We start from the raw sequence: 22,653 nt of genomic DNA on the forward strand, positions 1-22,653 counted from the left end.
GCCAGCTTTCAGCTTTGGCCCAAATGGAAATTTTAAATCCCTAATCTGTCAACAAGTGAAAAACTGAAAGCACATAAAAAACAATCAATTAACTTCTATGAATTTAAACTTATAACTCTCATACACAAATGTAAATCAATCAAAAAACTTATAACACAAATCCCAAACCATACACAAATGTAAATCAATCAAAAAACTTATAACTCTCAGTCTCTCATTCTCTCACATCTACTTTAGTTCATCACTTACACTCATCAGTTCATCACTCATCAGTTCATCACTTCATAATTCATATCATCACTTACAGTTCATCTCATCATCACCTCATATCATCATTTACAGTTCACACAAATGAATAAATCATACAATAACAAAGCGGACAATAGTTTAAAACAAAGTATTCAAAGACTCAAATTTCATCTCATCGTCACTTCATATTTGCTTGTTGTGCTCCCTGCCTCACTCAAAGACTCAGACTTTCTGCAAATCAATTTTAGTTGAAAAGAATTAGAATGCTGGCAATTCTGCAAATTCAATCAATGAAGAAGAATTTAGGAAGTTTTTGCAATTTCTAACGTTGAACAAGAAAGCTCACGATGTTGGCTGCTGCCTGCTATGCATCAGCTTGTGTAGAGCTGAGACTGGTCAATGATGACTCTATTCCTTGATTAAAAGCATTTTCTGCAAAATAACAAAGACAAGGTTAAAAATAATATCATGATTCATAAAATAAGAAACAAATAAACAACATTATGATCCAAATAAACTTGAAAAAAGAATCAAACAAAACAGACAAGCATCAAACATTTTAATAATTGCAGAAAAAAGAAACAAACATCAAACATTGTGATATTAATACAAACATCAAACATATATATAATATATAACATTTTCATCATCTAACTTTACAAATATATATCACTTTGAAACTGACCTATTGGTCCAAACCGACCAACTGCAGTGCTCCTACGTTGCTCCAGTGCTGACTTCTAAGCCTTGATTGTAAGATTTCTTGAATTGTTGACAACTCGAGATTGGAACACCTGAAAAAGTAAAATTGTAAATGAGTCTTGGGTTGCCTAATAAACTTGACAATGATTGGAATACGTTTTAGGATGAGTACACCACTAATAACAGACTCCTCAATTCCAAAAAGTTGATTCTTGTTAAGGCTACCTACAATTGGGATATAATGATTGGAATAACCTTCTGTCCGATCAAAACAATTTTTGCAAGAAGTGCATGATTGCTTATTAAACACATATACCAACAATTCAAGAGTTTGTCTAAAACAAACTCGAAAACATATTCAGCCGAGTTTAGATGGTTTCTCTTGCAAACCCTTCACTTTTCTCAGTAACCTATCAAGTATCAATTGCTAAGAAAACAAATTTGCAGGTTAATGCAGTAAATGAGAATATGGCAAAGCAACCCAACACAAAACATTGGATTATGTATTCATATTGTTCATTATATGCTTAAATATCATGGCCCATCGAGATCAGTCAGCATTAAACACATTGGAAAATAAAGATGTGCAAAGTGATAACAATTCATCTATGATAACTTGATAAGTCAGAAGCTCTCGAATCATCTCTAGTCAAAACCCAGAAAACATATAATCACAACAACCCAGTAAAGATTTTTTACATATCAGATTATAAGAAAACATGTCAAGAACATTGCAAAAAAAGATACACCATATATTCAAATTGATAATATATGACAAACTGGGTAGATCGAAGTCTCGAACCTCAACAATCCAAAACAATTGAAGCACCGAGCTCCTACTCACCAGCAGTACTGCAACAATTGATCGACTGATGTGAATCGAATCGCTTTGATGTGAAATGAAATCGAATGGGTCGAGGGATTTGATTCTTCGAACTGAGGCTCGAGTTTGAGAGAGAGAGAGAGACTGAGGGAATGGTCGAGAGATGGACTGAGTCACTGAGGGATTAGGGATCGGATTAGGAGTTTGGATTTGGACCAAGAGTTTGAGAGGCAGAGGCTCAGGTCCATTTTCGATCGGGTTCGAGAGAGAGAGAGTGAAAGACGAGGTGAGTCTCCAGACTGGAGAGAGGCGGAGATTGAGAGAGTCAGAGAGTGAGAGAGGGATCGATGTATTTGGGATTAGGGTTTTCCAAGTCTAATCTAACGGTTGTTGGAATAAAACAGAAAAAAATCAACGGCTATGATTGATTGTAGAATAAATATTTAAATTAATTAAATATTATATTAAATATACGGTACGGTACGGTATACCGTGGTTTATTAAAATTCAATACCGATACCGTACCAAGTATAGTATATCGGTACAGTTGTACCGTACCACAATGTCGGTAACCGAAGTAGCTGGTAACCGAATCCCTTGGTTCGGGACGGACACGGTTGGCTGGTTTGGATCGGTTGGATTTGTCAGCCCTAGTATTTCGTGTTCAGAGGGATATTACCACCACATTTCCAAGTTTTGTATTTAATTCAGACGTTGATGAGATTGCTACGTGAGATACGATAGCTTAGATTGCAGTTAGAGTTCCATTGTCAAAAATTTGGACGAACCTTACATGAAATATGGTTAAAGTGAGTATCTATCTCCTCTTTTGCATATTTCAGGAATTAGAAAAGGTTGCTTCTATGTTTGAATGACTGGAGTTGGTATTAAATATTCATAGCATCTTGGTTAATCATTTCTTGATAATCTTTAACTTATGAGCAATATACTTGCAGGAAAAGAGGCTAGAAGATGCAGAAGCACGGATGGAGCTCACTAAAGGGGCTGTGTATTCTTACTGAATTCTGGAGCAGATTCCAAGCTCACTATGAGTTGCAGTGGCATCCCATTATTATTCGTTGTTATGTTTGTGAAGGTTCTTTTAATTACTCATTCAGCTGCAATTGCTCATATATTGTTTCCTAAATCTTCTTTTGTAGATCCTAAGGGTGCAGGGTAGGAAATGAGTGGAGAGCGCATGCATAGAGACTTGTTTTTTTTTTTTTTTGAGTAACCATCTTGTTTACCTTTGGGTCTGGCTTCTGCTTGTAAGATCTTGTTATTATGCTCTTCTGAAAAATCAACTTTGTATATTTGCAAATGTAGAAAAGTACTAGAACTTGAAATGGAGCAATGTTTTATATTCAAATATGAAATGCTTTCACTTCCTTTTCGTTTCTTTCCTTCTGTTAGTTTTTTTTCAGTTAATTGTCAAAGTTCTTAATTCCATATATATATTGGGATTGAGAGAAATACATCAGTCTCAAAATAAAAATCGATGTCCCATTAACCACAGGAGATCGAATTATTATGTTGGAACCGATGTGCCACAAACTAGTGCACATCGTGTTTTAGATAGAGATCGATGTCCAGTATAAGTATTGTCATCGATGAAGACCAGAAAACCGATGTGTGAAACAGTATCAGTCATCGTTTTTAAATGAATAACGATGTTAAAATGCATAGTTGTACTGTAGGATCTATATTTCTTTAAGCATTAAAGACAATAAAATGAAGGTTTAACACTAGTTAAACATACAAGTTTGTTATCAATTAAACATATTTACATCTATTTATAATAGATAACCAATGTGTATATTGATACTAGACATCGGCTAAAAACCGATGTCTGCATTTTTCGGACCTTTCTCATCACCCACTAAGACATCGGTCGGGATTTTTTTTCTCATCGGTTTTTGGCCGATGTCTGAGGGCATAATTCTAGTAGTGTATTTAGGGCATGAAACCACCAGTTTGAGGTGCATAACCATAAGAAGGTGTGGGTGCAAATAAGTAGCTTCCATAACCAACATTGTATTCAACATGTATCCAGAATTAGGCATTGTCTGAGAGAGTGAGAGGCACCAAAATTGATAGTAAATGGAAATCCCTAATATATTTTTATCTGCCCCATTGCCATCCCTACTCTTGTATCACCTTAACACCCAGAAGGTCTCCCAACATATTAACAAGTAATAAAGAATTATTAATAATTCTTTTTAAGGGCGTTAACCCGGGAAAAATCTAGTGTACTTGTGGGTATCTTATACCCACATTTATAAAAGTGACAACAAATTTATTGTCAGAGTTGTAATGTTGAGTCATATTTTGTGTAATCTTAGTTCTAATAATGGTAATTACACCTCTTACGACATTGTTACAAGCTTTTGAACAAATTCATTGTTAATGTTGTAATTTTTGTTTAACTATATGTAAGTAGTGTAAATGAATATGATAACTTTTGTTCTCAATGTTGTAATTTTGGTTCAAATAACTGTAATTCTTTGTTCAAATAGTTGTAAATGAGTGTATGAGATACCCACAAGTACTATAGTTTGTCTCGTTAGCCCGTACATGATTAGTGATTCTACTTCACCTTAATTGTTTATTCGCTAGTTATCTATTGTTAATGCTTGGATCCGTGGGGATCTAATTAACGATAAGTAAAGAGAGAGAGAGAGAGAGAGAGAGAGAGAACGACACAAGCGAAGTATAGTGGTTCGTTTCCCGCCTTAGCAGGAAACTACGTCCACTTGAATGTTACACTAGTGTGTTGAGCCTTGCGGCCCAAGGGGATTACAAAAGATGTAATGGAGTGTGGAGTAAGTGGGAAGGAGTCTCCTTTTATAGGGGAAGGAGGCTCCCTCATTTACATTTTCTTAGATGTGGGACTCAAAGTCACTATTCTAGTCTAGAAAACCATATTGTGGAGGCAACTTGGCAAGGCAGGAAAGGTGGCTTCCCGGCAACGGATTTGCCACTTCCGGATACCGTAGCGTAGCTTGAACATAGGGCTATAAGATGCAAGTAGCGGTTGGGCCTCACCATGGCTTGTGGGTGTCCCAAAGAGGGTGTTACTTATGCTTGGTGAGATAGCAAACTAGTCATGCTAGTAGGTATCTACAAGTCCCCGAAGTCCGCAAGCAAGAGGAGCTTCCTGGTTGGGGAGTTATAAGCATGAAGTCATCAAGCATAAGTGACCGGGCGGCACGGAGCCCCTACAAGTCCCCAAACTCCGTAAGCAAGAAGGGACCCGTTTAATCCTGCACAATGAGACAAAAAAACGAGCATATGTAGAATGCTTGTTGTATTGGTTACCGTTCGTATTAATGGAATGCGAAAAGAATTCGATTTGTAGCGAATCCACAAATGGTAGAAGAATTCAATATTCCATTAATGTGTATGAACATGTAAAATATTGATAGTTGTCTATGTGGATCTTATGGCCATTAATACGCACAATAGATAGTGGCAAGTGTAATGAGTGTCCATATAAAATTGTGGGAGTAGTCCCGGTGACATAGAATGAAGCGTTGTGAACTTGGGGCTTAAGTAAAACATGTTGGACATGATCGAGCAAGTTGGGTTGTTCGAGCAAGTTGGGTGTAGTTGAGTGTGTAGGCGTTGTGCGAGCATGCGAGGCATGGCCCAAGCGCAAGTCGTGGCCATACTCGATACCCAAGCGAGTCGTAACCCGAGCAAGTCGTTTATCCGAGCATGTTTAATTAAGTCGTAAGTGTCACAAGCTTCTAGATGCATGTCACATGAACGTGAATTTAAGCATGTACTTATAGTAAAATTGTTAATAACATTTTTGTAGGCATGCTTAAGGGTCATGGAGACATGTATAGTCATGGCGAAGGCTCTAATTTGCAAGAGCGTAAAAGATAAGACATAGTTACTTATCTTATGCCGATTTGGAGCGAGTTGGTATTGGATTTGATATAAGTATCCAAATCATGTTGGAGTAGTCCAAGCATGACGCTCCGATATTGCTTTGGCGAAGTTCCTTGGTAGAAGGGTGATGATTTCGCTATTTGGAGAAGTGATCGGTGATTATGTCTCCTTAAAACAAAATAGGTGATTAGTACATGAGTGTGTAAAATCAACACTATTAGCTTGCATATGTACTTTGACAAAATAGACAAATTATTTGAATATATGTATCAATGAATATGCATGTGCTAATATTGATAATGATGTAGGCAAACGAGCCAAGTACCGATTAAACGTGTACACGAAATTTTGCGGGAGGACGAGCAATTATAATGTGTAGCTCTATAGTTAGATCGTCGGTGCCCATGACGTAGCCTAGATTGTTTAGGCAAGTGCACATGCATAATATTACATATCAAAGGCTCGGTATTGCTGCATATGTATATGACAAAGTTTTTTGGATGCTTTTGAGAAAAAGAATCAAGGCATATACAATTATGATCATGTTGCAGCACATGGGCATGTGCATACCAGTGAGTATGCTGCAACTAAAGTGAGTGATGTTATGTGTCCTTTAAACATGCACAAAAGACTACAATTTATGTGTGGCCTTAAATTGCTAGTCTCTGCAGAGGCACGTGCGTATCAAAGAAAATGATAGAAAGACTTATCTCTTGGCCGGCCTTGTTGCAGAGGAAATCAGTTCAAATCAGAGAAATTCAGGGTGGGTGGCCGAAGAAGAAGATGAGCCCAGACGACCCATCATGGGGGAGGGGTGTTGGCCGCTAGCTTCCCTCAGCGGAGGCTTTGCTGGAGCTAGGCTGGCGTGCTGGCTGGTATTAGGTAGCGATACTTGGGGTTCAGCGGAGACATAGAGCTCGGCAGCGACTCGGAGCTCGGCGGAGAGTTGGAGTTCAGCGGAGGCTCTAATCTCGGCGGATACCTGGAGTTCATCTCTGAGCTCGGAGCTCAGCGGAGACATGGTGCTCAGGGAGGTGCTGCTCAGCGATGAACAGTCTAGCGGAGGAGAAGTTCGGTGGATCGGAGCGGAGCTTAGCTAGCGGGCTTCGTTGATGGAGCTTTGGTCGGCGGAGGAGAAGCTCAGCGGTGGGCAGTCCAGCGGAGGCTGCCAGAGGGAGTTGCTCAGCGGTGACCGACCGCCGGAGACGCTGAGGCGGGGAGAGCAGGTCTGGAGCTCAGCGGATGCTCAAAGTGCGGCGGAGACGCCGAGTTCGGCGGAGCTGGAGTGCAGCGGAGGAGGGCCTCTAACGGATATTGGCGGAAGGAGTGGCCGGCCGCTGAGCGCACTGGTTTGAAGACGCTGCCACTGGAATTTCTGGCGGAGCTCTAGGCACTAGGCCTTGGCGGACTGACCATGGCAGAAGCTGCTGATGGTAATTACCGGAAGAAGTTCCCCGCTGACGAATCTTTAGCGGAGGAGGGACCGGTGTGCTGGCGGAGCTCTGATGGTCGGAGCGGTGATCGCTGCTAAGAGGAGATGTGGTCCACGAAACTTGACGCTGGTGCTGGAATTTTGATGGAACAACCGCGACAAGTGAGTGAGAGCTAGAGAGATGAGCATAGGCGCAGCTGCTGACAGAGCCTTGCATGGTGGTGGCCCTTGGCGGAGATGGGTTGACGAGCGAAGGTGGCTAGCGGTGTTCATGCATAGCAGTTGGCGCGCAGCGGGAGTGGAGTACAGCACTGCCAAGCATCAGAGGTTCGCAGCTCGGCGGAGGAGATGGTCAGCGGAAGTGGAGCTCGGATGCGAAGCTATCCGGCGGTAATGGCCAGAGGAGGCAGCCTTGGTCGGCGGTAGTTGTGGTCAGCAGAGTTTTGGTGCTATTTTGGCCGGCGGTGGTTGTCCGGCTGATGCAGGCTAGCGGTGGCCTGTTGCCAGCGGAGCGGAGCTTGCAACAAGTCTTGGCGGAAGGCTGGCCGGCGGAGCTTGCAGCAAGTCTTGGCGGAAGGCTGGCCGGCGGAGCTTGCTGGCTGGAGACCCGTCCGACGGAAGACTTGCCGGAAGATGATTGCTAGGGTAGCGGAGGCTGTGTTATGGCCAGAGGGTTGGCGGAGGTGGCTTGGTCATGCCGCTGAGCGATGCAACGAGGAAGACGAGGCCTTGTTGAAGAGAATGGGTGTCCAGAGAAGATATCTGGGTGTCCAGAGAAGATTTGCCGCCAAGTTTTTTTTTTTTGGCAGTCAGCGTTTGACCTTTCTGACCATGGGCATTGACTGAGCCTTCATCAGCGTTGACTAGCCTTGACCAAGCCTTGTTCGGCTTTGACCAAACGTTGACCGGCCCTAATTTGATGTTGAACGAGCGTTGACTCGACGCTTACGGGTCAAAGTTCGTGGTAGGTAACGAAGCCTTTGTGTTGGCTTCCCACAAACGGCGCTAATGTTAATGCTTGGATCCGTGGGGATCTAATTAACGTTAAGTAAAGAGAGAGAGAGGGAGAGAGAACGACACAAGCGAAGTATAGTGGTTCGTTTCCGGACTTAGCGGGAAACTACGTCCACTTGAATGTTACACTAGTGTGTTGAGCCTTGCGGCCCAAGGGAATTACAAAAGATGTAATGGAGTGTGGAGTAAGTGGGAAGGAGTCTCCTTTTATAGGGGAAGGAGGCTCCCTCATTTACATTTTCTTAGATGTTGGACTCAAAGTCACTATTCTAGTCTATAAAACCATATTGTGGAGGCAACTTGGAAAGGCCGGAAAGGTGGCTTCCCGGCAACGGATTTGCCACTTCTGGATACCGTAGCGTAGCTTGAACATAGGGCTATAAGATGCAAGTAGCGGTTGGGCCTCACCATGGCTTGTGGGTGTCCCAAAGAGGGTGTTACTTATGCTTGATGAGATAGCAAACTAGTCATGCTAGTAGGTATCTACATCTATCAAATGTAGCATAGCTAATTACCCGATGCAATATTCAACAGGTACCAAAACTGGAAAGAATGGATAAGAAAGTGTTGAAAATGATCTGCGACTATCTAAAGCCAGAGATGTATGTTGAGGGCGCCATGATTTTTCACATGGGAGACCCACTTGATAGCATGCTATTCATTACAGAAGGCACTATACTGACCTACAAAACTACCAGTGCTGCTAGTCATGCTCATGAAAATGCAAAAATGGGTCCTTCTGCATCCGCATCAATTGTTACCCTTGAGAAAGGCGACTCCTATGGCGAACAACTGCTGCACTGGGCATCACAAAAGAATGTCAATTTAACGGAGGTTCCTAGCACTGCCGACAATGTGAAGTGCCATACAAAAGTAGAAGGCTTTGTTCTCATGGCCAAGGACGTGAGAACTGTAGTCTCCAAATGTGAGTACTGGTGGAAATTAAGCATTAGTAATCCTAGCGTGGGTGGTGCTCAGACCACACCAAATGTCAGGAATGTGCAGCAGAAACCTAGACTAGATCCCCTGTACTAGCGTAGTGCAGTGTCCTTGGTACCTAGCTATCTAGCATTTGTAAATATCTCTCTAGTAAGACTACTTGCGTGGGTTATTTTCGAACTACTTGTGTTGTCGATGTTTAAAGATGCTTTGTAGTTCGTCCTTGTTACTTGTTAGCAGTATGTAGGGTATTTTGGTAATTTTGGTATGTTAGGAGTATGTAAATCCATGTAAAACTGTAATTGGTAACAAAGTCTTTAACAATGTAGTCCACTCGGTAAAACAAACGCTCTCCTTTTCTTCGTTTCCTTCTTCTTCGTTCGTTTTTCTTTTGACAATAAGCCATGGATTCTTTCATGGTTTCAGAGCCAGGTTGATCGGTGACCTGGATGCTCTTGCTTCCTCTATCTTTTGCCGCATTATCAATTTCACTCAATTTCCTTCTTTTCCAATTCCAAACCCTAACCCCCAAATTCACTTTTGCCCTCTGCCATGGATCCTTGCTCGAAGCTTGAGTTTTTCAGTAGTGATATACGACCCAACCTCTTGAACTCCACTAGTATTTTCATTCCTCAATTGATCCGGAGTGTTGTACTCTTTGCCGGAGACGGTGTGGAGAAGCTCGAAGTCGAGGAATCAGTTGTATATAGTTTGAACAAGAAGAATTGAATGATTGTTTTTTGAAGAAGAAGGATTAAGTGAATGTTAAAGAAGAAGATTTAGTGAAAATTGAAGTTTGTTTTCTTTTTGGAAGGATTGTTCTGAGTGAAGGAAGTGTCTGAATTTGGAGATGCCTGAATTTGGGTTTGTGATATATGGTATTGAAGAATTGGATATGGAAACTAGTGAGGATGTAGAAGTGGGTTTATCAGGTTTGGGCATGAGATTTGGTTCGAGTAATACGGAGGAAATGAGATTCATGAGGTTTGGTTAATCAGGCTATGCTTAAGGACGACTAAATGAGGATGTACAGAGGAATACAAAGTCTATAGAAAGTTCCATGAGAGGTGGGGTACTCATTTGTGCTCAATCTAATGCTGCTGTTGATAAGTTAGTGTAATGGTTTATAACCAAAGCTGGTGTGCCTTTTCTGCCTTGTTTTTGGCTACCGCTGCTGTTGCTGCTCCGGTATTTAGAGCTATTAGCACTGCTATTCAACACCCTTGGAGCATTGAAGTGTTGTCTCCTACCAAAGGGCCTGAGATTCCGTTAAGAATCTTTACTATCTCTTGCAAACTTTGTCGTCACTTTATGCTGGAAAATAAAATGGTGTAGGCAATAAGGAGCTTGTTGCTTCCGTTTTATCACTATGTCAATCTCAATAGAAGAACCACGAACTCAAGGTTATTTGATCTAAAATTTTGGAGCTTAATTATGTAACTATACATGAAACTGAAGCGCAGAATCTCTTGCTGATGGTATTGTCACCAATGCTTATGAAGAGTTGAGGGCTTTGGCTTGTGCAGGGGGGGGGGGGGGGGTGTTAGCAGTATGTAGGGTATTTTGGTATGTCAGGAGTATGTAAGTCCATGTAAAACTGTAATTTGGTAACAGAGTCTGTTACAATGTAGTCCGCTCAGTAAAACAAACGCTCTCCTTTTCTTCGTTACAATGTAGTCCATATTACTGGACGAGAAATTCACAGCCAAAGTATCGGACTTTGGACCTTCAAAATTGGTTCCTGAAGATCAAGATCAACTGTCAACTTTAGTGCGACGAACAATGGGATATTTAGACCCTGAATATCTTCAATCAAACACACTCACACAAACAGTGACATCTATAGTTTTGGTGTTGTACTTGTGGAGCTACTAACAAGCAGAAGGGCACTTTCTTTAGACAAGCCAGAGGCGGAGCGAAGCCTAGCAAACGTCTTTGTTTGTGCAGTGGAAGATGGTCTATTGAAGCACATTCTTGATGAGGAAGTAGTTAAGGACGGACATTTTGAGACTGTTGAAAAAGTTGCCGATCTGGCCAAAAGATGTCTAAGCATGAAAGGGAGAGGAAGGCCAACTATGAGAGAAGTAGCAAGGGAGCTAGAAGAATTGCAAATTTTGCCAATGCATTCAAGGGGTGGAAAGCCTGATTCTTCTCCTAAAGACACTGACTACTTGCTTGCATCACCTTCAAATGCTTATGTTGTCGATGTTAAGGGTGAAGGCGAGAGTGAAGGATGGTGGTTCCATTACAACCAGTATTGAGTACGACCAGAGCATGCAAAATCAAGCCCAAGTGTTGAGGCCTTATGATGCTGGACGATAGTTGATTGATGATTGGCGTTTTCTTTCACTTGTTGTGTTTGTAGTGCCTTGCAAAATATATAACAGTATGTACGTCGATCGTCCTAGTGCTGTCATTTGGCTCAAAACCAGTTGTTTGTTTCAATTTGATAAGAATGTGTGGTAAAATAAAAGGGCACTACCTAGTACCTAGTGTACTGCTGTAATGGGGTCGTAAAGTTATAATGTATTACTTTTTTTTTTTTTTTTTTCCTTCCTGAAAAATGCTTGTCTAGATCAATTGTAATTTCAGTTTTCTATTTTCATACATCATCATGTAACCAATTTTAGTAATTCTCTCAAAAAAAAAAAAAAAAAAAAAACCAATTCTAGTAATTATTTTAATGCAGGTCAAACATTGACTTGTAAAGATGAATTCGAACATTTAAAGAACAAACATATAATCATTGCGTATGGAATCTTGCTACTAGTCATGCTGTTAGGTGTAATTGGTTGTTGCTGGGTTCAGAATCACACTGTTAGTGTTGTTAAAACCTTAGCTGTAGATGTAATCAATTGTGATATCTAATGATACTTTTCCTTTTGACTGGAAAAAAAATAAATAATAATAATGCTAAGTGAACCATATTTTTAGATACCACATGCATCCCACCTTAATGTGGCAACTAATGTGATATAGGCCGCACAACCACATTATTTAATAAAATTTTGTGATAGATTAATTGAGTTTTCTGTTACATCAGCTACTATAAGGTGGAATGAATATAATACCTAAAAAGGTGGTTAATAATTCTCCTCAACATTGCAGAGAGTAGTCGGAACTACCTATATATTTTGATATGTAAATGATTGCATCAACCATACCATGGGTGTCTAAATAGATCTAAAACAAAAACTCATTAATATGGAGAGTGTTCACACAATATTGTTTACAGGTAAATGATCAGGTAGATATTTAATTATGAATCAAGCTGGTGCACACTGCGGGAATCAAAGAAAACTCCGATCTATATATGTAGTCATATACAACTAGTCTATGTCTTCTAGTAGAGATAATCAATCTCGAGTTGGTGACATCATTTTTATTATTCATGCCCTCTCACCAAGAATAAAAAAATAATCAGGATATATAAAAATTAAGAAGTCAACTAATCGAGCCAATACTTTAGGTTCAAGTTGAGTAATTGTATTAATATTTCGATTCTAATTTAAATGTGATCAGGAACCCACGTGCAGATTTTCAACTTTTGAGGCCATGACAATACTTGTGAACAAGCAATTAACTTTACAAATTTGACAAAATAAATATCTCTATCCAGGATATTTGGTTAGAAGAGACTCATGTGATTATCCAGGATGTAATCTAGGAGGATAGAGGTTAAGGTGTTATGTCCCCATCTTTGCACACTACTAGTTTTAATATAATAAGTCAAACGTGGGGATGAGCCTCTCAGCTTGGCTGGGTTCCAAAGTCATTTAAAAAAAAAAATAAATAAATAAATAAATATCTCTGTCCAACTTAACCCAAGATAGTTACACCTGAATTCTAGGGTTAAAACTCTCACTTTCAGAATTATATAGAAATCTGAAGTAGGAATGGGGTGTGTGATGAACAACTTGAAATGTCTTATATGAAGACTTCTAACTTCTTCGTCGCTGGTCTTTCTAATCTATATGGCCATACATCAATTATGTATACTTTAATCTAATCTAAACACCATAAGACATCCTAACAAATTTTTAATCTATAGACCAATTACCAATATTGTTTTTTCTTTTTAAAAATCTAATTTATATACGTACACATCAACAATAATGGAAAATTATAAAAACTAGTATTTCATGAGTCGAACTCATGACCACCACTTTATGAATGTGAGACTTATGTTATTAAATCAAAATGTACTGGATATCAATATTGTTTTTGTGAACTAATTCTTTTTATTTTTGATTTTTGATTTTTAGAGAATGTGAATTAATATATAATGTTTCCGCGTTTTTAGTTGGTCGCTTAATTTGAGATTAGGACAAAAAAGAAAAACAAAAAAGAAAGGACTCGCTCTTACCCATTGGCTAATTGACTATTGCATGGTCGGGGCTTCATTGAGCATTAGTTTCGTACTTTCATTATTAGCAATTGCCAAAAAAAAAAATAAAATACTATCATTATTACCAATTAATTTTAAAGAAAGACCACAATGGGAACAGGGATATTACTTGAAGAAGAGAAAGACCTCTATAAAAGACATTGCTGCTAGCACTTACTTTCACATCATAACAATACACACAATTTGTAGTGTTTATCGTGAATTATTCCTTAATTTTAATGTCATGGCCTCAATACATGGTAGGGTGCATATGCTTATTATCCAATCCTTTTTGTTAATGGTGGCAGTAACGCTAGCATCTGCTCAGGAGCCCAGGCCTGCAACCTGCTCGGACCGCTGTGGTGATGTCGAAATTCCATATCCATTCGGCATAGAGCCTCGCTGTTATCTGGAGTTGCCGGGACAAGAAGAACAGCAATTCAAGGTCACTTGTGACCGGGCCACCACGCCACCATTACTCAAGTTCTTGAACGGTGATATCCTTAATCAAAGTATTACCAACATTTCTGTAGGTGTGAATGAGATGCAAGTAATGTTGCCAACATCCCGAAACTGCTATACCAACAATTCATACGACGAATCTTTGTACAGACACAGTCAGCTCATCCTTCCCTCTGGTTATACCATCTCTGATAAAAACACAGTTTACATCATTGGGTGTAACAAAATAACACTATATCAAGGTTTTGTTAGCCAAGTCGACCCAGAGCCAAAAGAAATCGAGAAACTGGGGACAAGCGGCGTGAGCTTGTGTCAAGATCTTCTTGGAGAGCTCCCCCAGAATTGCAGTGGCATCGGGTGTACCAAAGGTTCCATTGTAAATGGACTGCACAATATTACGTTGGATGTGTGGACAATCGGTACAGGCCTTGGAAGCACATCACAGTGGGGACTAGACTACCCGTGTAGCTACGGTTTCATTGTGGATGAACGCAATTTCACCTTCGCCGGGAATGCAACTTTTAGAGAGCTAGACAGCACCACAAGGCCGGAGCTTCCGGTGGTTGTTAACTGGGAAATTGGGAAGGACAACTGTGAAGCAGCCTCTAATAATCAAATTTCTTATGCATGCAAGGCCGCAAATACTGAATGTGTCAACGGCTCTTCTGGTGGATATTTTTGCCGGTGCCAGAAAGGTTACCAGGGGAACCCATACGTCCTTGATGGTTGCGAAGGTAAGAATCTTTGTCGAATAAGTTTTGTGTCATCTAGCTATATATGCTATTTGGTTACCATCACATTGAACTAGTAAATTTGTACCTGATCCATCTCTAACTAATATATTTGTTTTTCGGTTTTGTTTTCAGATGTTGATGAGTGTACTAATTCGACCATCTGCCATCCTACTTCAAAGTGCACAAATTTAATAGGAAATTACTCCTGTATATGTCCCGAAGGCCAAACAAATGATCACAATAACGACAATCCTTGTGTCAAAATCGTCGGAAAACCAAAGAATACTTCCCTCCAAATTTCACTGGGTACGGACCTATTAATTAGCCTATTTTTTTTTTTTTGAAAGGTTAATTAGCCTATTTAAGAATTGCATGTTCAAGACAATATATTGAAAAAGATTGATCTTGTGTTAAAACGTCGAAACTTCCAATACTGGAAGAACACAGTATCACAAATTTCACTGTATACCTAGCTAGCTAGCAAGTGATTTACTTCTTATCATTTGTGCTACTTCTATAACAACTAGTGCTGAGAAATTTGAACGTTTAGTGAATTTTTGGGTTAACCAAACCTCAATCTCTAGCCTACTGAGAAATAAAAATTTTGTTCGAATTCATGATCTCCTTCACTTGGAGTTAATTTCAACTATCGAGATTAAAAATATTTTATTTAGTCGAACTCTTAATATTAAATGTTGATTGAGTTGTATCATAAATATGTGCAGGTGTCTGTTTAAGCTTTGTGGTGGTACTTGTCCTAACATTTTGGATATATTGCGGAATGAAGAGAAGAAAATTCAGGCAACTCAAGGAGAAGTACTTCAAAGAGAATGGCGGCTTATTGTTACAACAAAAGTTGGAGAATTTCAATGGACCTCAAGCAGCCAAAATCTTTACGAAAGAAGAGCTTAAGAATGCCACAAACAACTTCGATGACAGCGGAAAAATTGGTGAAGGAGGCTATGGATTTGTTTACAAAGGAACGTTGCCAGATAAAAAGGAGGTTGCCATTAAGGTGTCAAAGAGCAATGCTCCAATGACCCAAAGTAATCAGTTCATTAATGAGGTGATTGTTCTTTCTCAAATCAACCATAGAAATGTGGTGAGGCTCCTAGGTTGTTGTTTAGAGACTCAAACGCCTTTATTAGTTTACGAGTTTGTCAGCAATGGCACACTTTATGAGCACATTCATAAAAAAAATGGCAAGGGACCGCTTTCTTTTGGGTTACGAATGAAGATAGCAACAGAAACAGCAGGATCACTAGCATACTTGCACTACTCCACTTCCATGCAAATCGTGCACCGAGATGTGAAAGCAACCAATATACTACTGGATGAGAACTTCATAGCAAAAGTGTCGGACTTTGGAGCTTCAAAATTGGTTCCTGAAGATCAAAATCAGTTGTCTACTTTAGTGCAAGGGACGCTAGGATACTTGGATCCTGAGTATCTTCAATCAAACACACTGACAGAGAAGAGTGATGTCTATAGTTTCGGGGTTGTCCTTGTGGAGCTAATAACGAGTCAAGTGGCAATTTCTTACAAGAAGCCTGAGGCAGAGAGAAACCTAGCAAACGTTTTTGTTACGTCGGTGGTAGAGAATCGCTTGGCTCAGATTCTTGATCATGAAATAATCAAAGAGGGAAGTTTTGAAATAGCTGAACAAGTGGCCCATCTCGCTAGAAGATGTTTAAGTTTGAAAGGAGGGGATAGGCCTACCATGAAAGAAGTAGCTATGGAGCTAGAGGGTATTTTGGCAGTTATGGCAAAGCATCCGGGGGGAAAGCCTGACTCCTCTCCTAAAGAGACCGACTACTTGCTTGCGGCGTCACCTTCAAACGCTTACGCTGTTGATGTTAGAGGTGATGAAGGTGAAGTCATGACCAGTATCGATTACGACCAGAGCATGCAGAATCAATCCCAGATGATGAAGCCTTATGACGATGGGAGATAGTTCATCAATTAGCTTCCTCTTTCACAGCTAGTTATGTATGGAGAATTGTTCTTAATTTCTCCGGTTGCTTTACTTCTTTTGAGTTGAGTAGTGCTGCGTTAATTAAAATGTTTGTTATCATACTGCTGTAGTGCTGTATCTAATTAATGTCAGTTGTAAATTTACTTTTTGGCTAAATGTGATCAGTTGTAAATTAGTTGTACTTCTTTTCCTGTAAACTGTTCGCCGTTTCTTATTACTTCATGCGCAAGGAATTATTCCTTATTTAAAGCAACACTTGAAATGTCTTAAATTTTCTTCATAACCGGTAGCTTCTACCAATTACGATTAGGTACACAGTTAAACGCGTAAATAGATGATTTTGACCAATTATGATTAGATTTCCTCTAATCTAGGGATTAAAGGTTGCAACAACCTTTCCCTTGGCGGGGTGCATAAACAAATCTAAACCAAAACACACTAAGCTAATCTGAACGTGAAATTTCTTGCTTCCTCACTGGGATCAACTTAATTTAAACAATGTAGAGTACTAATTCAGTAAGTTACTAAATAATTTAATATGCATTTTTTTTTATGAAGCTGGGTAGAAATAAGTTTATATAGCTGGCGCGGGATGCTAGGATTAAAGATAAGTCAAACCCCATATGTATTACTTCACCCAAGTTTATATTAATATATGATATGGGATCGAGATCATTGCAAGGATATATATAATTAACTTATTGCTCATAGCGTATTGGTCATCAATCTTGAGTTGTGACATAATTTGTATTCGTCACCAAAAGGAAATATAGTTCTTATGAGATATAAGAAGCAAACAAATGGGTCGATTCATATTTTAGCTTCAACTTGTTTGTTAGTAGTATCTTATCAGCTCGCTTAGTCGCTAATTAACTAAACCAAACTCATTCCTCGCGCATCACTTATTTAACAAACTTTCTACTTGTTGTAGGTATTAAGAAATATTAGTTTTTAAATTCAGTATTGTTTAGCTTACATGATTTATAGTTTTTTGTTATCTCTTTCATTATGATAGTTACGACTGAAAGTAAAATTACTTAGGTAACAACTCATATGTGTCACGTCATCTTTTAAGTAATTGATTTCACTTTTCACTTAGGTATTTTTTGTTTATAATGTGATTCGATGTTCTTGATAGTCATGCTAAATTTGATTTCCTGTGCGGATGAAAGGATATAGCAGGTAACCAAAAAAGCGAATAGCTAAAATTAAACTTAAAACGCAAGTAACTAATTACCACCGGGTCTTTTTTTGACTTTGCACTTAATTATTTGACAACAAATCAAAATAAAAAAGAAAGACTCTGCAACTTGGCTTGATTGGCTATAATAAGCACTTTGCTCATCTAGTATTATTGTATTACCAACTCCGTTCCATCACATGTCCCAATTAACCGGAAAAATGAAGAAAGACCTCAATGTGGACATGGACGCTACTGGAAGAGACAGAGAAGCAGAGAGATGAGGACAACATCTCCCCTATCCAAATGGCATCGCATGGCATTGACCTGCAACTATAACTGGCGAAGCTAAAAATTTAATTTAGGTGGGGCACTTAAATTTTTTTTATCAAACTTATAGTATTAAACAAAATGCGTGGGTATTTGAATAAGTTGTAGGGAGGAGCAGGTTTGTATGTTCTTCATGTTGTTATGGGCTCTGTGGTCCGAGAATAACAATATTTAGGGCTGAGCACCTGAAACCGAAAACCCGAACCCGAACCGGTCCCGTACCGAAAACCGACGGGACGGGACGGTTTGAAATCCTGAGAATTAACTATTTGGGCCCGTCCCGACCTGTCCCGTTTTAACGGGACGGGCTTCGGTTCTGAAAGTTTGAATCCCACATAGGCCCGGCCCGTCCCGTTTTATTTTCATTTATCCTATTTTTCTTACTTTTCTATTTATATGGCATTTGATTGGTTGATTTTCGAGTCTATAGTCTTAACATGAACTCGAGCACACTGGATAGGCCGATCTTCGGTAAAATAATCCCCAATTCTGATTTCTGATCCCTTCATTCCTTCACGTAGCAACCACTCAATCACAGACTCACAGTATCACACTATCACTCACCGTTCCAAGCTTAGAACCCTAGATCCCCAATTCATCATTCATCAATTCGTCCTCTTGCTTTGTTGTTCCGATTGGATCTGAAGCTCTCTTTAGACTCAAAAGTCATTTCACTCTCTCTCTCTCTCTCTCTCTCTCTCTCTAACCCACCAGCCATGCAAGACTGCTTTGATCTCTGATCAAGTACCACTCTTTCAGCTTCTTTGATTATTATTCCTCTGCTTTTTTGTGAATTCGAGCTGGGTTTTTGTAAAGAATCAAAATTGGAAACTGGGTTTTGGGCTGTGATAAGTGAGGGTTTTGGGTTTTCTTGGGTCCCAAACGAAAGTTGAAAATGGCGTTTGTTTTGGGGGAAATTGTTGCTTCTGGCCTTGGATTGTGAAAGATGTGTTATTTGAGTAATTGAATTCGATTCAGAAATTGGGTTTGATTTTGATTGTGAGTTAAGGCTGTAGATATATTGGATTTTCGTTTCTTGAATCAAGGCTGTGAATTTTTTTTTCCCTTGGATGTAATTATCTTTGTTTGTATAGCTGTGCTGATATTTTGTTTGGATTCGAGGTCTATATTTTGTTTCGAGTCATCAACATCTTGATTCTTGCGGCTTGAGGAAGCTGATGGCTAGAGGGAAGAAAATAGCTCGACCTCGATCAGATGTTTCTGGTCTTGAGGATTCTTCAACAGCCACATCACCGTCTTTTCCTGCATTGCTCGAAGCTGCAAGAGAACCTGAAGGTGCGAATCCAACTCTTGAACGAGATGCAACTAAGCACTATGCAGATTTGGTCATGTTTTTCTTCTTGTTTAGCTTTTAGGCTTTTAGCTGCAGCTTGCAGGTTTGGTACTTTGGCAGTTTGGTATGCAATTGCAATTTGCAAGTGTGGAACTATGCAATATGCAGTATGCACTATGCAGATTTGGTCTTTTTTTCCATCACTTTTAGCCTTTTAGGCTTTTAGCTTTTATTGAATAAGTCAATAAGATCAGCTTGTTGGATTATGGAATGATGAAGTGTTGTAGGGAATTGCAATCTTACTTGTTCTCATTGAAATGATCATTTGAATGTAGTGTTGAAATAATGGAAAATAGAAATGCAAACTGGGAAATTTTACCAGATTGCAAACTCAGGTAACCTGTCTCTTTTTTTTTTTTTTTTTTTTTTTTTTTTTTTTTTTCAGGCTTGTCCCGGATTGGGCCCGGTCCCGGCCCGATACCGATCGGGTTCGGGCCTGTCGGGATCACTTCTCAAAATAGCCTTAACCGTCCCGACTAATAATTCTGGGCCCGGGATCGAGATTACCATGATTTCGGCCCGTGCCCAGCCCTAACAATGTTATTTGGAAAAAGGCTTCGTTTAACCCTCTATTTGTAGTGGATTGGGTGAAGAGGTATTTGGAGGAGTTCCTAAAGGTACAGGCTAAACCGAGCTGCAAAAAGAAGAGAGCCCTAATCAAATGGCAGTGTCCTCCTAGTGGTAGGCTCAAAATTAATGTTAATGGTGCCTTCCATGTGGAGACAGGTAGTGGTGGTATTGGGGTTGTGGTTAGAAATGATAGAGGCTTGGGAGTTGCGGCATTGACTAGACCGTTTCTACATGGTCACTCAGCTCTTAATATGGAGATTGAAGCGTGCATGTAGAGCGGGCTTGTTACTTGGTTTTCACCAAGGATGGACAGAAGTTGAAATTGAAGTGACTCCACCCTGAGAAAAGAGGGGAATGACTTCTCCAAAGTTGGTTGATACGCTCAAAGCAAGCGCATAATTTAACCCTGAAAACATCGTTAGTAGTATAAGCAAATAGGGATCGTTCTATTCCGGGGATTGAGGGTACACCTGTCATTGTCAAAATAAACAAATAAAGAATTAAAATAATAAAGTAAAAAGTATTATGTACAAAAATAAAATAAAGAATAAAAATATATACAAGTTAATATAAAAAGGGGGGTTTTGAGATTATAGAATTGGAATTAAAATTAAATGAAATAAAGAAAGTGTAAAAACACATATACAAGGGTGGAACACAAGAAACAAAGATCAAAACTACAATCATATGAATGAAATCCAATTACAATTCCTATAGTTGATTATCTATGTCATGAGAAATAAGTTGACCATGTGAAACATTCGAAGCAAATGATTTCCCATATTTTACTTTCCTTGAATATTTAATCTAAGTGAAAGCACCTAAATTAAACCTATTGAACATGCAATCATAGTCTAGAAAACTAGCTAATCAAGAACACATTCAATGCATGAAGAACAAAGAAAGGATGTCAACCAAAGTGCACAACCTAGTATGAAAAAGTCCATCTATTTGCAATCCTCCTTAATTGATTTCGACTTTTGTCCAAAGCCTTTACTACTTAAATCTAGCACCAATTACATGCATATATCCTAAGTTGGCCATCAAAGAACACATACATATAAAAGTTTTCCATAATCCAAAATCAATTAAGCAATCTCACATAAGCAACATAAAAATCAACATAAAGAAATCACAATTTTTATTCAAACATAGAAATTGGGCTTAAACTTTGCCCTTAATGTTATTGTTAACTAGAAACAAATTCCTACGAAATTAAATAAGGAAAAAGAATGAATTACACCGTGAGTTGGAGATGGAGATGGAGTGCTTGAAACGTTGAAATCTTGAATCTTGGAAGCAAGCCTTCAAGGTGGACGATGGAGGATATGATATTCCCGGCTCCTTCTTCTTCTTCTTCTTCTTACTTGAAAACGCAGAATTTTGCAACTAGAGAATGGAGAGAAAAATGGAATGGAAATGGAGAGACAAAGAAGATGAAATGGATGAAGGAATGTATGGGAAAATGGAAAGGAAATGGAGAGACAAAGAAGATGGAATGGATGAAGGAATTGTCTTAGAGTGAGAGGAGAAGGTGTTTATATAGGGAAGAAAAAGAAGAGTGAAATGATAAATGGAAGAAAAATAATGAAAGTGGTTTGTAAAATATGGAAAAGATGGAGTAATGATGAAATGAAAGCAAGGCATGAAGGTGTAGAAGTATGGAAGTGATGATGATCTATTGGAGCAGAAAAATATATCCAAGGAAAAAGAGAAAAGCATCTAGCTTTCTTCATGTGGGTAGGAAACTTGAACATGTGGTGTTGAGCTGTTTTTAGATCAGTTTCTGCCCCTTTATTCCTTCAATTATTTCTCCAACAAGCATTCCCAATTTCACTATGACCTCTTCATAAAAAATGTTCCATTATGAGTGTAGATCACCCTGGTAAAATTTCAGATTTTTATTCCATGTGGTTGGGCCGAAAATGCTGCTGGACCTCTTACAGGTCCAGTTTTCCAGTTTTGCTTCTGTAGAAAATTGGGCTGATTGTTTGAAGGCCTTCCACTCAACAAAAGTTCTTGCACTCTTCATAAGAAATGATCCTTGGGCTGTCTAGAATGGATCTGGAAAGTTTCAGCTCATTTGAAGTTCATTTGGTCCGGCGGCCGCTCCTTCTTCCTTGCTTGGCTTGGTTTCTCCTAGCCGGAGTAGGGAAATGTGTAAAATTGACATTTTAGTACATTTCCATTTTTCTCCACCATTTATAGGTAAGTGTGGACCTAATGCTCATTTCACCATCATTTACTCCAATGTACCTAAGAAAATAGAAATTGAGTTAAAAATCGATTCGTTAAGGAATTAACTAAGCAAAATGTGAGGAATTAACTATTAAAATACCACATTAAAATGCTCCTATCAAATTCCCCCACACTTAGCTTTTGCTAGTCCCTTAGCAAAATCAAAAACTAACAAACCAAAAAGACTATGACACAAAACAAAGAAACCAACGAAAAAAATGACTAAGTATGGAAACAAAAACACAAAGACTCAAAGAAACCAAAAACGTAAAACACAAAGCAAAACACAAAGAAAAAAAAAAAACGTCACACATAAAAGAGTAAATTCAAAGACAAAGACCAAGATGTTGACATCACAAAGACCTCT

At 39.1% G+C, this 22,653-nt stretch overlaps 1 protein-coding gene and 1 long non-coding RNA gene across 3 annotated transcripts; one reads left to right on the top strand and one right to left on the bottom strand.

Moving 5' to 3' along the window:
- Positions 1–184: 184 nt before the first annotated feature.
- LOC133729114 (uncharacterized) lies at positions 185–1,994 on the bottom strand. Of its 2 annotated transcripts, none has more exons than XR_009856248.1 (4): positions 1,796–1,994; positions 935–1,043; positions 596–681; positions 185–480 (listed from the first exon to the last, which is right to left on the bottom strand). It is a non-coding gene; the product is annotated as an uncharacterized LOC133729114 (long non-coding RNA). The 2 variants fall into 2 exon arrangements; XR_009856247.1 differs by having other exon boundaries at positions 577–681.
- An 11,627-nt stretch (positions 1,995–13,621) lies between these two features.
- Positions 13,622–16,833, top strand: LOC133729104 (wall-associated receptor kinase 5-like). The gene is made up of 3 exons (XM_062156576.1): positions 13,622–14,639; positions 14,772–14,945; positions 15,365–16,833. The coding sequence occupies exons 1-3, from the start codon at positions 13,688–13,690 to the stop codon at positions 16,591–16,593; spliced, it is 2,355 nt and encodes a 784-aa protein (XP_062012560.1). The 5' UTR covers positions 13,622–13,687; the 3' UTR covers positions 16,594–16,833.
- Positions 16,834–22,653: the final 5,820 nt, after the last annotated feature.

The sequence above is a fragment of the Rosa rugosa genome, chromosome 2 (genome assembly GCF_958449725.1).
Source record: "Rosa rugosa chromosome 2, drRosRugo1.1, whole genome shotgun sequence".
NCBI classification, from domain to species: domain Eukaryota; kingdom Viridiplantae; phylum Streptophyta; class Magnoliopsida; order Rosales; family Rosaceae; genus Rosa; species Rosa rugosa.

Coding starts and splice junctions, on each gene's coding strand:
- LOC133729104 (XM_062156576.1), top strand. CDS start 13,688: ATGGCCTCAATACATGGTAGGGTGCATATGCTTATTATCCAATCCTTT. Junction 14,640..14,771: donor CGTCCTTGATGGTTGCGAAG/GTAAGAATCTTT, acceptor TTTTGTTTTCAG/ATGTTGATGAGTGTACTAAT. Junction 14,946..15,364: donor TTCCCTCCAAATTTCACTGG/GTACGGACCTAT, acceptor AAATATGTGCAG/GTGTCTGTTTAAGCTTTGTG.